Here is a 15161-nt window from a genome sequence, read left to right on the forward strand (position 1 = left end):
TGCTATGTTTTATTTCCATAAAGCATTTGATGGCAGAACAAATTTATGTACAACTAACTAAACATTTCTGCACAGTGTCTTCAACACATTACAGTACACATATTAGTAAACTAATGCAATGCTAGCATTCTTTTCCTGTATAGAATTGAGTACCTAAACAATTATATATCAACCATCATCTTCATTGGCTCTTTCCTATCCTCAAACAATATGAAAGTATGTGATTTTGATATACAATACAAAGTTACAGCATTAGCGACCAGGAATCAGTGGCCATACCAATCACACTTACGCAAGATATTTCCCTTAAATATTTCACTCAACTCAATAAATATTTAAGTATTTCCCTTAAATTGTATTCATTTAGATAAGAGATTTGTCTTAATTGTAAGGGTAAGTGTTTCCCTTGTGTGAATAGTGAATACGGCCACTGAGTACTATTAAACATATAACAATTTGATTGTTTTTGTCATAAATCCATATCCTCATCAACAGGTGAATCTGCCATATTGTCGTCTGCTGTATCTTGTTTGTCGTCTGCCGTTTCTTCATTTGTAGACAAGTCATCCTCTTCTTCCTTATATAACCCAGGGAATGGTACAGGTTTCCAAAGCACCAGCTGCATTGTAGATTCTCTTCTGAAAAACACAGGAATTTCATTATATTATAAGAACCAGTACAATACAGTATATATGTATTCACTTACAGTATAGTATAATATCTAAAGCTCTGTCTACACTATCAAACTAATTTGACAAAAAAAGTGTGATGTGCCCAAATATGGACATGATGATGTCATATCACTACTATATTTGGGCATATCACTACCATATTTCCCCGGTGTATTAGTACATCACAGCCACTGATCACCAACTGGGCCCTCTGTGAGACCAGTCTTTGACTGAAGAGGTTACCCAGTATAAATATATATTTCAATTCAATTCAATCAATCAATATTTTGGCACAAAACTTATTTTGTCAAACTAGTTTGAGAGTGTAGACAGAGCTTAGTACATTAAATAAGGCCATAAAAATGACTTACATGTTGGATAAAATTTGAGGTGGTAGTGAAGAGGATGCATTTTGTGTTTTAATTGCATTCAGAACATCTTGTTCAATTATAAATTGAGGTTGGTCTTCTTCACATCCACTTTCATCAGACTCTACTTCTAACCTGTGAAATATTTAAATTTTAATTTAAATATTTTTAAAAACAGTGACCAAGAATATAAATAAAATCAAGGCAATCAAACAGGATGCTGAGCCAGCTTGCCAATATAGGTTATCGTAACAGACTTTGATATGCGGCTAGGCTTCGACAAATAACAAGCCGTCGCATTATAAGCTATGTACACCATACGTTAATTGTTTTTATTGCTATTTATTTTTGGTACTTTAAAAGGTCCTATGTTTTTATTTATTTAAATGTTAATATATTCAAGATATTAAAATATTCATCTGAAAACAGTAATTAAGAATATCAATAATAATATCACATGATAATATCAACTGTTTTTTGTGTCTTTCCTTGAATTTGTATTTTAACATTTTTAAAAACCATTTTATACAAATTTTAAACAAACATTTTAAATCATAGTTTTTTACGTCTTGGATTATTAATTTTTAATTTCTTCTTTTATAATTTCATTTCTTTATTAGCCATAAAAATAGAAAAATACACAATCTGAGAAGGCAAGGAATAACCACAATTTAAAATAAAACTTTGACCCTCGGGCCAGTTACTCCGTCTTAGAAAATGAAATTTAAAAAATATTTATACAAAAAAATACTCAAAATCATTAAAAATTACAATATAGTCTATCGGATATTTGTGTATGGAAATGTGCAATTTGTTTTTCCGTGTTTTTGATCCCAATGAAATTAAGTATTTTACTTTCTTGGATATATCCTTTTAACTCGAGTTGTACTGATTTTTTTAATTGTTTTATATGTATCTGTGTGACTCTGGTTAAAGTAAATCATCAATAAATCAACTACTTTACCTATTATCTAAGTTCTGTTTCCATGTGTTTATTCCATCATAATTGATGCCAGTAAATTCCTGTTTCCATGTGTTCATTCCATCATCTATGCCAGTATCATTTTTCCATAAATTTGATGAATCTTCTGTTATCTGTAATTTCCTCATTCCTGCAGCCATCCTTTCGCTTAGTAACCTTTTTGTCGTTGGTTCATCGTCCCTAAACATGAACAAATGTGTATTCACTGGGTAGTCTATACTGTAACTATAGCAAAACTGCATTAAAGATGTATTGTCCCTTTGTCAAATTCCAAAAAAATAAAAAATAAAAGATTTCGAAAAAAGTGGGTCATTTTGAAGTATCATAATAGTTATTAACTTTCACCAAAAATTAGTCGAAAAATTTCATTTAACTGAAATACAGACGTTTTTTGGTTCAAAAAATAACTTTGACTTCCAGTCAAAGTTTTCGATCAAAACATATCTCATAATGCAACGCGCTTATTTGGCTACTCTGTATGCATAATCATAAAACTTCCTCGCGATCTGTGTGAAAACACCTTCTCAACCGTGACGAGTTGTAAACAATCCTAATTAGCATCATGCATAATGTATACTCATGGTTTGAAATCTTTGTTTACTTTCGCCCGCGATGATTTTCCAGAAGAAATGTAATCAAGTTAATTTAGCTGTTAATTACGTAAAATTGTTGTTTTTGGCTCGAATTTTTGACTTAAAGTGAATAACTTTAATATTACTTTGATATGGCCAATTTAAATTTAGAATATTCTGACCTTCATTTTTTTGTGTTTCAAGGGACAATACATCTTTAAGTAGTCTGATCTGTAAATCTCTAAGCAATTCAAGTCACTTCTAAAATCTCACATTTTCATTAATTCTTGTTGGTCTTTTAGCGCTGTGAGACATCAATAAATAGCGCTTTATAAAGTTTATTATTATTATCTGTATTTCACCCAATTTTAAGTTTTTAAGAAATAATTTACAGTACACTACGCTTACCCTTGCAGTTCACAGTGTCTCTTAGACGTTGACCTTTGACCAGTAAATTTACATTTTCTTGTTTCTGAACCATTCCAATTCCTTTAGGTAAAAAATATTATTTTAGTTACTGTGGTGTATCCACGTTAAAATTTTAATTAATATTAAAGTACATAAAAAACAATTGTTTGCAGTTTTGTTAAAAAATGTTGAAATGAAATTAAATTTAAAATGTCAACTTATTTCACAATATTTAATAAATAAGAATACAGTTTACTGTAATTGTAATGAAAAAGTTGTAATGTTAAATATTAATTGAGACATGTTTTTGGATGGAATGGGCTGGCACGATATACACATGGATTTGTCAAATATTTCTCAGATTCTCCCAATTCTTTCTTGTGTTCTTCATGTTCTTCTATTATGTTTAACATTTTCAAATCTTTTTTTACATCTTACGTTGTAAAACTATTAGACAAACGTTTCTTTCTGAATGTTGTCTTGTTGCGTGATGAACCTGCATCAACTTCTCCTGGTCTTTGAGTGTATGCATTTTGTCTGCTGCCTGAAACATTGTAATTCCATTGTTCAGTTGCTGGTGTACTGTTCACTCCCCACAGTGAGGCCATAAGTTCATATAAATCTCAATAAATATCACTAATAGTAGTTGCAGTAATATTATTTAAATCATAAGCCTCTGGTAAAAAAAAAGATAATAAATTTACTTTTATTCAACAACACACCACTGTGGATAGTCCGTAGTATCATAGAAGTACATTTTACCTCCATCCATGTTAGTAATATGGACCACACAATACATTATCATTGAGCAGATGTATATATTGAATTTGTATATATATATATGCATAGGCCTACTATTTAATTACAGAAGTACATTTTTTCTCCTTTAAGTCGAAGAAAATGTTGTTTTCTTTTTTTAACTATTTTACTTTTTAGAAAATTATAATTAGGTAATAATACACATGGGTGACAGCCACTACCACCACCAGCAGTACTACGTACTACTTTAGGCACGGACGCATAGTACAGTAGGTAGGTAGACAGAAACTGACCTACAAACAAGGCTAGGCCCTAATTATTCATACTCGACTCCTGAAATGGAATTCACACTGCCGTCTGGACGCATTCCAGCCCGCTGTCACCACCGTCACAACAACTAGGCTAGCCAGGGTATTACTTATCAGGCTCTTAACTACTGAAACAGTCACAGGAACTGTCTCAGCCGCAATGGTAATACTAGAACTAGCAGTTTATATCTTTGATGAGATTTTTAAAAACAACCTAACTCACATTAATGATGATTTTAGATAGGTCGGCAGTTAGCCTACTAACAACAAAAAACCGTCGTGTCGCAGAGAGGTATATTCAGAGCGTCATTCTGGCGACTGGAGCATCCTCTACTTCTCTACGGAGCGCCATTTATGCCTTTATTAACTCCAATAATAGAAATTGTACTACGGTAACTGCTCAAGTGGACCCAATTTAGCACCAGGGTAGCACAGTGATATAAAATAGAAATAAAGTCACTAAATTTTAATATCTTTTCGTATGTTAATACACTGTGCTCAAGTGGACCCAATTTGGCGCCAGTGGAGTAGCACAGTGATATTGAAATAGAAATAAAGTAATTTAAGTTTCAATATCTTTTCGTATGTTAATACACTGTGCTCAAGTGGACCTAATTTGAAGTCACTTAAGTTTAAATATCTTTTCGTATGTTAATACACTGTGCTCAAGTGGACCCAATTTGGTACCAGTGGAGCACAGTGATGTAAACTAGAAATAAGTTACTGAATGTTAATATCTTTTCGTATGTTGATAAGTGGACCCAATTAAGTTTCAATATATTTTCGTATGTTAATACACTGTGCTCCAGTAGATCCAATTTGGCACCAGTGGTGGAGCACAGCAAAATAGTCACATACAAAAACATCGAGAACTAGAATTTAATTCGTCACTTTGACGAATTTTAGGTGATCATTTTTATAATTATACTGATATTTAATTTTTAAAAAACATGCACGTATGTTAAATATTACTGCAAAATATTGATTTATGCAATCCTGTGACCTGATATGATGCTTATGGTGCTGATTGGTGCCTATTATGTGTCATAGAATATATGCTCTATACTCTACAGTGTACTAGCTGTATATCTATATACAGTGTAACATAGGTGAAATTACGGGATCCACATCATGTTTGAATTTTGAAAAATACTTCTGAAAATACTTCAAACTTCCAGGTATATATGTTAAATATCGGTACTCTATAAAAATTAGTTTCAAGCCATATCAGTTATTTTAATAACTTGCGTTTGTCTAAGATAAATACTTATTTAGTGTCCCCGGAGAGTGCACCTATTCATGGAAATATGAAATTAAATATTAAGTCTCCAGTACTAGCCCACCATGGTTGTGGCAGAGCTAATAATAATGAAAATAGAGCCCAGAATTGCACTTATACTTATTACTATACATAATCACCTATGATAATTATGGTAATGTTCAAATTTCAAATATCCAGATGCGACTTCAAAATTGTAGGTGTTACTTTAAAACTCGACTTCGTATAAGGCCTAGCCCGGCGGCGGAATTAGTCTAAGCTTCGAAATTGGTCTAAAAATTGGCATCTTTGCAAATGTTCTATATTTAATCTTATTTTACTCTCCATTATCCCCATACAAAAACCATCGAAGACAAACTATCTGTTTAAAACATGTTTATTCTGGGGACGGTGCGGCCATACACAGCAACTACCATCAAAGTTTATTCATAACATTTTACAATAGAATATCTTGCATGAATCGGACATTTTCGCTACCAATGTAGCAACATTGATTAACAAAATCAAAATTTAACAGTGTGGCGTGTTGACCGCGAATGACAAACAATACCATCTTTCCCACTACACCTGCACAACCATTGCATAACAACGCACGGCATACCAAACCGTTTCGTACACCTGCGATGAAAATATAAATTCAATTTCTTTTAAAATTGAGGGCGGCAAACCTAAAATTTACGAGATCGAATACGGGTTGAAAAAAAAAAATTAAATAAAAAAAAAGATGTTAAATGTGCTCTCCCTGCCTCAGCACTAAGGCCCTGCCACAGCCTTTTGGGGTCGTTTCCAGCACATCACCAGATGCATTGATGTTGTCGCCTCATGATGTGTGGTGGAAAGGGGGACGTATAATTCTGTGAACCCCAAACACAGTGGCCGCATGCCTTTAACTCTATTCCACCGACCAGCGTGGGAATCGAACCCACGACATACGTGTTGTCAACACGACGCTCAGGCGACTGAGCTAACTGATCATTTTGGTTTTAACAAGGTTAATATGATAGTTATGACGTACTGATGAATTACGTAATACACGTATAAATAGACTATTATCAGCTGTTCAGTCATGTACTACTTTGTGGCCTAACGGGTAATGCTCAGGTTTAGGTGCTCTCAGCTCTAGTAGATTGGGTTCGAACCTCTACGGATGTTTTTTTTTTTTTAATGAAAAAAAAATAAATAAATAAATAAAATAATGAATATTGCTTTTCTTTTATTTTAAAAGAGAGATATTTTGAGGGTTGTAAATGTCAGGCCTAACACAAGTGGACCTTTTTTAAAATCAGAAACAAAGTTGCATGGCATTATTTTCCATTAAATAGACTACCATAAAACCTCGAAAAGAAGCCCATGTGCTTCTTCATTTTTAGTACTCTTGTTGGGTGGGCTTCTTTTCCACATGGAGTTCTTTTTGAGATTACTTTTGCAAACCAAAAGAGGGGAGCTGATAGGTTCCCGGCCGGAAAATGTTTTATTTACATGATTTGAACAATCTTCTAATGTAAAGATTAACAACATCAAAATTTAACAGTGTGGCGTGTTGACCGCGAATGACTAACATACCATCTTCCCCATAATACACCTGCACAAACTCATTTGCATAACAACGCACGGCATACCAAACTGTTTAAAATAGAGCTGCAAGGTCTCCGGAAATGACATCTATTATTTTTTCAAACATGTATAAGCCTCTTCAGTACCCCACCATGCTTGGGGCTGAGCAAAGATAATTTTGAAAAATAGAGCCGCATAGGTTCTCGCTCAAAAAAAATGGCACTTTACATGATTTTAAATTATATGAAACAAACTATATAAGACTCACCAGGGACAATAGAGCTTATCCCCGGAAAGTGCACCTATATTATTATTCATTAACATATGAAATTAAATATTAAGTCTCCACTACTAGCCCACCATGGTTGGGGCAGAGCTAATAATGAAAATAGAGCCAAGAATTGCACTTATACTTATAACTATACATAATCACCTATGATAATTATAATAATGTTAAAATTTCAACTATCCAGATGCGACTTCAACATTTTAGGTGGGGTTTTCTACTTTAAAACTGACTTCGTATATACCTAAGGCCTAGCCCAGCGGCGGAATTAGTCTAAGCTTCGAAATTGGTCTAAAAATCGGCATCGTGGAAATGTTCTATATTTGATCTTATTTAACTCTCCATTATCCCCATACAAAAACCATCGAAGACAAACTATCTGTTTAAAACATGTTTATTCTGGGGACGGTGCGGCCATACACAGCAACTACCATCAAAGTTTATTCATAACATTTTACAATAGAATATCTTGCATGAATCGGACATTTTCGCTACCAATGTAGCAACATTGATTAACAAAATCAAAATTTAACAGTGTGGCGTGTTGACCGCGAATGACTAACAATACCATCTTTCCCACTACACCTGCACAACCATTGCATAACAACGCACGGCATACCAAACCGTTTCGTACACCTGCGATGAAAATATAAATTCAATTTCTTTTAAAATTGAGGGCGGCAAACCTAAAATTTACGAGATCGAATACGGGTTGAAAAAAAAAAAATTAAATAAAAAAAAAGATGTTAAATGTGCTCTCCCTGCCTCAGCACTAAGGCCCTGCCACAGCCTTTTGGGGTCGTTTCCAGCACATCACCAGATGCATTGATGTTGTCGCCTCATGATGTGTGGTGGAAAGGGGGACGTATAATTCTGTGAACCCCAAACACAGTGGCCGCATGCCTTTAACTCTATTCCACCGACCAGCGTGGGAATCGAACCCACGACATACGTGTTGTCAACACGACGCTCAGGCGACTGAGCTAACTGATCATTTTGGTTTTAACAAGGTTAATATGATAGTTATGACGTACTGATGAATTACGTAATACACGTATAAATAGACTATTATCAGCTGTTCAGTCATGTACTACTTTGTGGCCTAACGGGTAATGCTCAGGTTTAGGTGCTCTCAGCTCTAGTAGATTGGGTTCGAACCTCTACGGATATTTTTTTTTTTGAAATAAAAAAAAAATAAATAAAAAATAAATAAATAAATAAAATAATGAATATTGTTTTTCTTTTATTTTAAAAGAGAGATATTTTGAGGGTTGTAAATGTCAGGCCTAATAACACAAGTGGACCTTTTTTAAAATCAGAAACAAAGTTGCATGGCATTATTTTCCATTAAATAGACTGCCATAAAACCTCGAAAAGAAGCCCATGTGCTTCTTCATTTTTAATACTCTTAGGTGGGCTTCTTTTCCACATGGAGTTCTTTTCGAGATTACTTTTGCAAACTAAAAGAGGGGAGCTGATAGGTTCCCGGCCGGAAAATGGTTTATTTACATGATTTGAACAATCTTCTAATGTAAAGATTAACAACATCAAAATTTAACAGTGTGGCGTGTTGATCGCGAATGACTAACATACCATCTTCCCCATAATACACCTGCACAAACTCATTTGCATAACAACGCACGGCATACCAAACTGTTTAAAATAGAGCTGCAAGGTCTCCGGAAATGACATCTATTATTTTTTTCAAACATGTATAAGCCTCTTCAGTACCCCACCATGCTTGGGGCTGAGCAAAGATAATTTTGAAAAATAGAGCTGCATAGGTTCCCGCCCAAAAAAAATGGCACTTTACATTATTTTAAATTATATGAAACAAACTATATAAGACTCACCAGGGACAATAGAGCTTATCCCCGGAAAGTGCACCTATAATTCATTAACATATGAAATTAAATATTAAGTCTCCACTACTAGCCCACCATGGTTGGGGCAGAGCTAATAATGAAAATAGAGCCAAGAATTGCACTTATACTTATAACTATACATAATCACCTATGATAATTATAATAACAACATCAAAATTTTAACTTTTTTACTCTGCTAAAGGAAACACAAAGGATATTAGGAGGACTAAGGACGATCAAAGCATATTGATCGAAACGTCGAGAAACTCAACAGTTCTTTTCAGAACTAATATACATGGTGTACCGCAAACTTTATATCAACAAAGGATTTTTTTTCTTAAATTTATTAAAATTTAGTGACTTTATTTCTATTTTATACCACTGTGCTCCCCTGGTGGCAAATTGGGTTCAATTGAGCACAGTGTATGAACATACAAAATATATTAAAATTCAGTGACTGGACCAGTTACCGTAGTACTATTTCTATTTCTGAAGTAAATAAAGGCATAAATGGCGCTCCGTAGAAAAGTAGAGAATGCTCCATCGTCAGAATGACGCTCTGAATATACCTCTCGCAGAATAACAACGTCCAAAAATAAAAAACGCTCGAGTTCGAGTTCTTATCATATGTCACGTGACAGAAAATGGATTTGACCTATTGGTCGCGCACACAGGTCACAAAGAAGCCATTTTATGGATCGAAAAAGTACAAGTTTACTCTCTCTCTCTAGCCTAGGCTAGCTTATAATGTTCTAAAATAATGTTTACGTGATAATAGGCCTAAGGGTTATTTGTGGGAAACATGAATTTCAAAATGATCTTCGAAAAATGGTCAAAATGTGTGATGATGACAGCGATAGGACTCGTCATTTGTGAGTATTTGTGATGTGTTTTTATTTTTCTTGTTCATGAATCATTGTGTGTCTCATGACACCTTTTTATATACAGTAGGCCTAATATAATAGGCCTTTTTAGGCCTATTGTATGTATGTTATGCTGAGGGAGGAGGGAACATGAAAAGTCAAGGCCTAGTATTAAAATTGAAATTTGTAGAAGATCTGATCTTTCACTTCGTTCATGACAAGTTTGTATTCTTGACTTTCATTTTATTTTTGATGGTTTTTTTTCAGCAGGACAGAATTAAAAAAGATAATAAAAGTAGTATTTTTAGTAAAACTAAAAGAAGTCTTATTAGAATAGAGGGCATATCTTTTGTACTAATATTGATAATGTATTTCCCATTATTAATATTGTAAATAAAAAGCCTAGGCCTAATATTTTATTTTGAAGAACCACATTTTATTTTTCAGTATACATAATGACGTAAACTTCATTAAAAGTAATATTGTGATCTAAATTGAATGATATGAATAATATAAAAGCTTAAACATTGTAATCCTGACACAATTTTGTGTATTTCTTTTCGTAGATTTGACTTGAAACTTATTTAGTGAACATTTCAGAAATAAAGTAGGAAGGTTTCAATTTGCATGTACACGTTGTTGGTTGTTGTGTGAACTTGGAATCCGCAAAAATTAAGACGCACATCCTGAATTTACACAACAATAAATGATAAGTTCAAGCATTGCAAATCTATTTTGAATGACATTTTTAACAGAGTTTAATTAATTTTTATTTAATAGCTGTAAATCCAAGTTTTGTGTTATGTAGTCTACCATTTGCTCCAACCACACCACAAGCGCCATCAGAGACTTATGTGCGGCGGTCAGACTATCATTTAGGTATACGCATAGAAGGTACGTATGTTCCAAGAATCGTAATTGTCTCTTTAAAGTGACTAAATATTTAGTCTTCTCCTTTCATTTTTTTTAATTCAACAAGCCTAATATGTTTGTTAATATCCTTTTGGGTTTAATAAAGAAATAACATTGTTTTCTCTTTCAGAAAAATGTCCAGATGGATGGATAAATTCCAACTTAAAACAACCTTCTTGTTATAAATTCAACAAAGAAGCTGTAAGTTTCGGTGATGCAGAAAAAGCATGTCACGAGACAAATGCTCATTTAGCTACAGCAAAAAATGATCTAGAATTAAAATTCCTATTGTTGAACGCATGGAAAGAGCCTCCTTTAGTTAATTACTGGATTGGATATCAGTACTCAGAAAGGGTCAATAGTTCTAACTGGTCAGATGTCAATCAAGATCAACCTCTTGACCATCATCAGGCTGTAATGCTAGAAGTGCATATGATAGATCACCCTAGTCACTCAGATCAAGCATTCTTGAATGACACACGTTGCGGCTATGTGAGTATGCGTGACAGGGCAAGGTTTGGAATAACCAGCTGTAACAATGAGATTGGATATGTATGCCGAAAAGGTATTTATTAATATAGTATTTACTTTCACTTTGTTGTGAAATAAAAAAAAAAATAATAATATTTACGTTCAATTTTTAACCAATACTTCTTCTCAAAATAACGAATTATGCCAATCTGAATTTGTTATTTCACAGTCGTTGACTACATTTGCTTTGATGGGCTGGATAAGGTCTATAAATCAGGCGACAGATTCAAACCAGATCAGTCTGATCCGTGTATCTCATGTACCTGTGGTGAATCAACCATGTGTTCGTCTGCTTCGTGCGCATTGCCTAGCTGCCACGATTTCACACGATCTAATGTAGAGTGTTGTGGCTACACGTGTAAGGGAGGGGACAATGGTAAGCAATTGAATTTTTATATCAGCATTACAACTTTATCCATCTTGAGACTATTTCATAATCCACTTTTCCGACTTATATTCTTTCCTTTTTAACGACAGGTAAAAACATTGAGACAAACATGCAATGGATGTTGACTATGGCATTTTCTTTCTTCATTCTCGGAGTCGTTCTCATCATGATATATCGGATGCGACAAAGAAGAATGGCCTACTTACGAATTTGTACGTAATTTTGATTTTATGCTATTTTTTTTTTGGCTTTTTCTTAACCCAACTAGACCATAACCTATTTAATCATGAATATTTGTTATTACAGTGCGGGATAGGGAACATTTACAGCAACTGTCGCAGGTAGATTTTGAGGTAGGGTGTGGTCCTCCACCACCCCCTGATGAATTTGATGGCCTGTTCCAGAGTCCCCCTCCTCCATACAGGTGAGACAATTTTGTCTATTGATTTTTGCCAGAGAGTTAAACAACTCCTCGTTTTAGCTAAGTAGCGTGCATGATGTATCAATCAATTACCATATCAACAATGACTAATCTATGGGCTTGTCATGGTTCAGTGCTTTTTGCAGATCAGTATTTCTAATAGAATCAAACCATACCTAGGCCAATGTAATTATACTTCATTACTTAAGCTCTGTCTACACTATCAAACTTTATGTGACAAAAAAATGTGCCCATATATGGACATGATGATGTCATATCACTACCATATTTGTGCATATCACTACCATATTTGTTTTTGTCAAACTAGTGTGATAGAGTAGACAGAGCTTATGTATGGTATTCTATTTTGTGTTCTCGCGGTAATAAAACAACCCAACTATTTAATTTAATGTGAACAATTTATGTACTGTATCATAATGAGAATATTAATATAATAGGTTTTTATAAAAACTCATTTAAAATTTGACATCTTTATTGTAAAAAATCCAGTAATTTGAGCGAAAAACAAATGAAGTTGAGAGATACCTACCTACTTTTTGTTGTCCAGAATTTAATTTTATATCTTTCTGTTATCTTTAGACTTTGCAAAGATGAAAATACTGATTTGCCACCTCCGTACGAACACCTGATAATCAACAGGACCCCGACCATAAACGCTAATAATCGAAAAATTGAAGATACAAGAGAAACGGTCACATTGCTAGGAGACTCGGAACCCAGCACTCCAAGCGTACAAAGTGCCGGTGAGTGGTTTGTTTATTTACATTCACTATCTGTGGTAGTATTCACTGTGCACTTAATTTTATTTCATATTTATATCACACTTGGTTGATATCTGGGGTGATCCTGCAGGGTTATGATGATGCAAATATAAAGAAAATACTTAATTAGATATAATGTTGTTAATTGCAGACCTGACATTATCCGATCGTCAAACTCACAGTGGACAGGAGGATGTGGAAAGTTTAAACTCACCCAGCGAGCATTCAACGACTACGACACCAACTGGTTCAATCCAAGAAGGTAACTCAACAACAGGTGGAATCTATCAAACATCAGTTTAAAATGAACTCTTATTGTAACTGGTTTAAACTCACCCAGCGAGCATTCAACGACTACGACATTAACTGGCTCAATCCAAGAAGGTAATTCAACAAAAGCTGGAATCTATCAAACATCAGTTTAAAATGAACTCTTATTGTAACTGGTTTAAACTCAGCCAGTGACCATTCAACGACTACGACATTAACTGGCTCAATCCAAGAAGGTAATTCAACAAAAGCTGGAATCTATCAAACATCAGTTTAAAATGTTCTCTAACTGTAACTGGTTTAAACTCAGCCAGTGACCATTCAACGACTACGACATTAACTGGCTCAATCCAAGAAGGTAATTCAACAAAAGCTGGAATCTATCAAACATCAGTTTAAAATGAACTCTTATTGTAACTGGTTTAAACTCAGCCAGTGACCATTCAACGACTACGACAACAACTGGTTAAATCCAAGAGAATCTGTCAAACATCAGTTTAAAATATACTCTTACAAGCTACTGTAACTAGTTTAAACTCAGCCAGTGACCATTCAACGACTACGACACCAACTGGTTGTATACTGTAACTGTTTTGTTGGTATTATCACAGTATTATGATTTTGGTTTTTTTTTTCATTATTTCAAGTGTTATCATTAAAGCTTGGTTCGCACTTGGAACGTAGGTCACAACGCAAGTGAGTTGACCAATCACATCGCTTACGTTGTGGAAACCAAGCTTTAGTAGATACTTGAGCACAGTGACATTTTAATGATTATAACAAATGTCTTTTTTTCTAAGCAACTTAAAAAATATTTGTATTGCTTTTACTACAGCACCACCATTGCTAATATTTCAAGATTAATGTAATGTTTATGATTATTGTTATATTAATGTAATTAAGATTGCTAATTGTAATTTATTATATATTAACATTCCTAAAGCGCTGTCTACACTATCAAACTTTGTGCCAAAAAGATGTGATGTGCCCATATGGACTTGATGATGTCATACCACTACCATATTTGGGTATATCACTACCATATTTTTTGTCAAACTAGTTTGATAGTGTAGACAGAGCTTAAGTAAGATGAGCTACACGCAGATACCTATTCTGTTGCCACAGCAGACATTGACATTTGCAATATATGTATAGTTCACAACAACAAACCAACTAGAATTCAGATAATCCAGTTTTCCATTGTATATATATTGTATTGTTATTAATAACATTTTTTGTTACCTCTTTGTACATATCCCATTTAAATGAGTCATTGTGTAGTACAGCAGTTAGTAGTATTTATTTTTTATTGCATTACTATGTCTACATCCTTTAAGGCAGGACCGTACCCTCCCCTTCATAACAGAGCATCATTAGTCCCCCTTTTCAACAACCCTCCCCCTCCATGACCTAGCCTATAGTCCTATCTGACAATCAATGCTTTCTTAGTAGAATAGATATTGTATAATGTACATAAACCTCACTCTTTCATGGTTGTATAAAGTAGTTAGTTTCCCATAAGAATACGTAACATTAATTTTTTTATTAAAATTTTTTTTTTCCTGTTTTTCAAGCTCGGTCACAACAATCAAGACAGATTACTTGTGTGAGACTTAAGTGTGTGTGAAGCTCTGTCTACACTATCAAACTTTATGTGACAAAAACATGTGACGTGCCCATATATAGACATGATGTCATCATATTTGAGAATATCACTACCATATTTAGACACATTACTTTTTTTGTCAAACAAATTTGAAAGTCTGGACAGAGCTTGAGACTGTGTGGTCTGGTAGTAGTGCAACACTGTAAAAAGCATTTAGTATTCTTGCTCTGCACTATGTTTTGATCAAGTTGCTAAACTATGTGTTGGAGTAAGTGCGAATTTAGTAGGCAAGGTAAAGTTACATGTTAATCTGCAGTTTAAAATCAACTACATAAT

The 15161-nt window shown here is 34.0% G+C and overlaps 2 protein-coding genes across 3 annotated transcripts; one reads left to right on the forward strand and one right to left on the reverse strand.

Annotated features, from left to right (window-relative positions):
• LOC144835311 (uncharacterized) lies at positions 1–4387 on the reverse strand. 2 transcript variants are annotated; one of them, XM_078690393.1, is made up of 6 exons: positions 4292–4387; positions 3440–3677; positions 3002–3082; positions 2004–2201; positions 1043–1174; positions 1–638 (listed from the first exon to the last, which is right to left on the reverse strand). In XM_078690393.1, the coding sequence occupies exons 2-6, from the start codon at positions 3607–3609 to the stop codon at positions 470–472; spliced, it is 750 nt and encodes a 249-aa protein (XP_078546519.1). In that variant the 5' UTR covers positions 3610–3677; positions 4292–4387; the 3' UTR covers positions 1–469. The 2 variants fall into 2 exon arrangements, with proteins under 2 accessions (XP_078546519.1, XP_078546520.1); XM_078690394.1 differs by having other exon boundaries at positions 3440–3637; positions 4292–4335.
• A 5358-nt stretch (positions 4388–9745) lies between these two features.
• LOC144835310 (integral membrane protein DGCR2/IDD-like) lies at positions 9746–14507 on the forward strand. Its single transcript, XM_078690392.1, has 8 exons — positions 9746–9924; positions 10696–10809; positions 10958–11392; positions 11528–11734; positions 11836–11958; positions 12053–12170; positions 12768–12931; positions 13101–14507. The coding sequence occupies exons 1-8, from the start codon at positions 9855–9857 to the stop codon at positions 13250–13252; spliced, it is 1383 nt and encodes a 460-aa protein (XP_078546518.1). The 5' UTR covers positions 9746–9854; the 3' UTR covers positions 13253–14507.
• The last annotated feature ends 654 nt before the right edge of the window (positions 14508–15161 follow it).

This window comes from Antedon bifida, chromosome 2 (assembly GCF_963402885.1).
Source record: "Antedon bifida chromosome 2, ecAntBifi1.1, whole genome shotgun sequence".
Taxonomy (NCBI): Eukaryota; Metazoa; Echinodermata; class Crinoidea; order Comatulida; family Antedonidae; genus Antedon; species Antedon bifida.

Coding starts and splice junctions, on each gene's coding strand:
- LOC144835311 (XM_078690393.1), bottom strand. CDS start 3,609: ATGGCCTCACTGTGGGGAGTGAACAGTACACCAGCAACTGAACAATGG. Junction 2,202..3,001: donor AGACACTGTGAACTGCAAGG/GTAAGCGTAGTG, acceptor GTTCATGTTTAG/GGACGATGAACCAACGACAA. Junction 639..1,042: donor CCTCAAATTTTATCCAACAT/GTAAGTCATTTT, acceptor TGTGTTTTTCAG/AAGAGAATCTACAATGCAGC.
- LOC144835310 (XM_078690392.1), top strand. CDS start 9,855: ATGAATTTCAAAATGATCTTCGAAAAATGGTCAAAATGTGTGATGATG. Junction 11,735..11,835: donor GTGTAAGGGAGGGGACAATG/GTAAGCAATTGA, acceptor TTTTAACGACAG/GTAAAAACATTGAGACAAAC. Junction 12,932..13,100: donor TCCAAGCGTACAAAGTGCCG/GTGAGTGGTTTG, acceptor TGTTAATTGCAG/ACCTGACATTATCCGATCGT.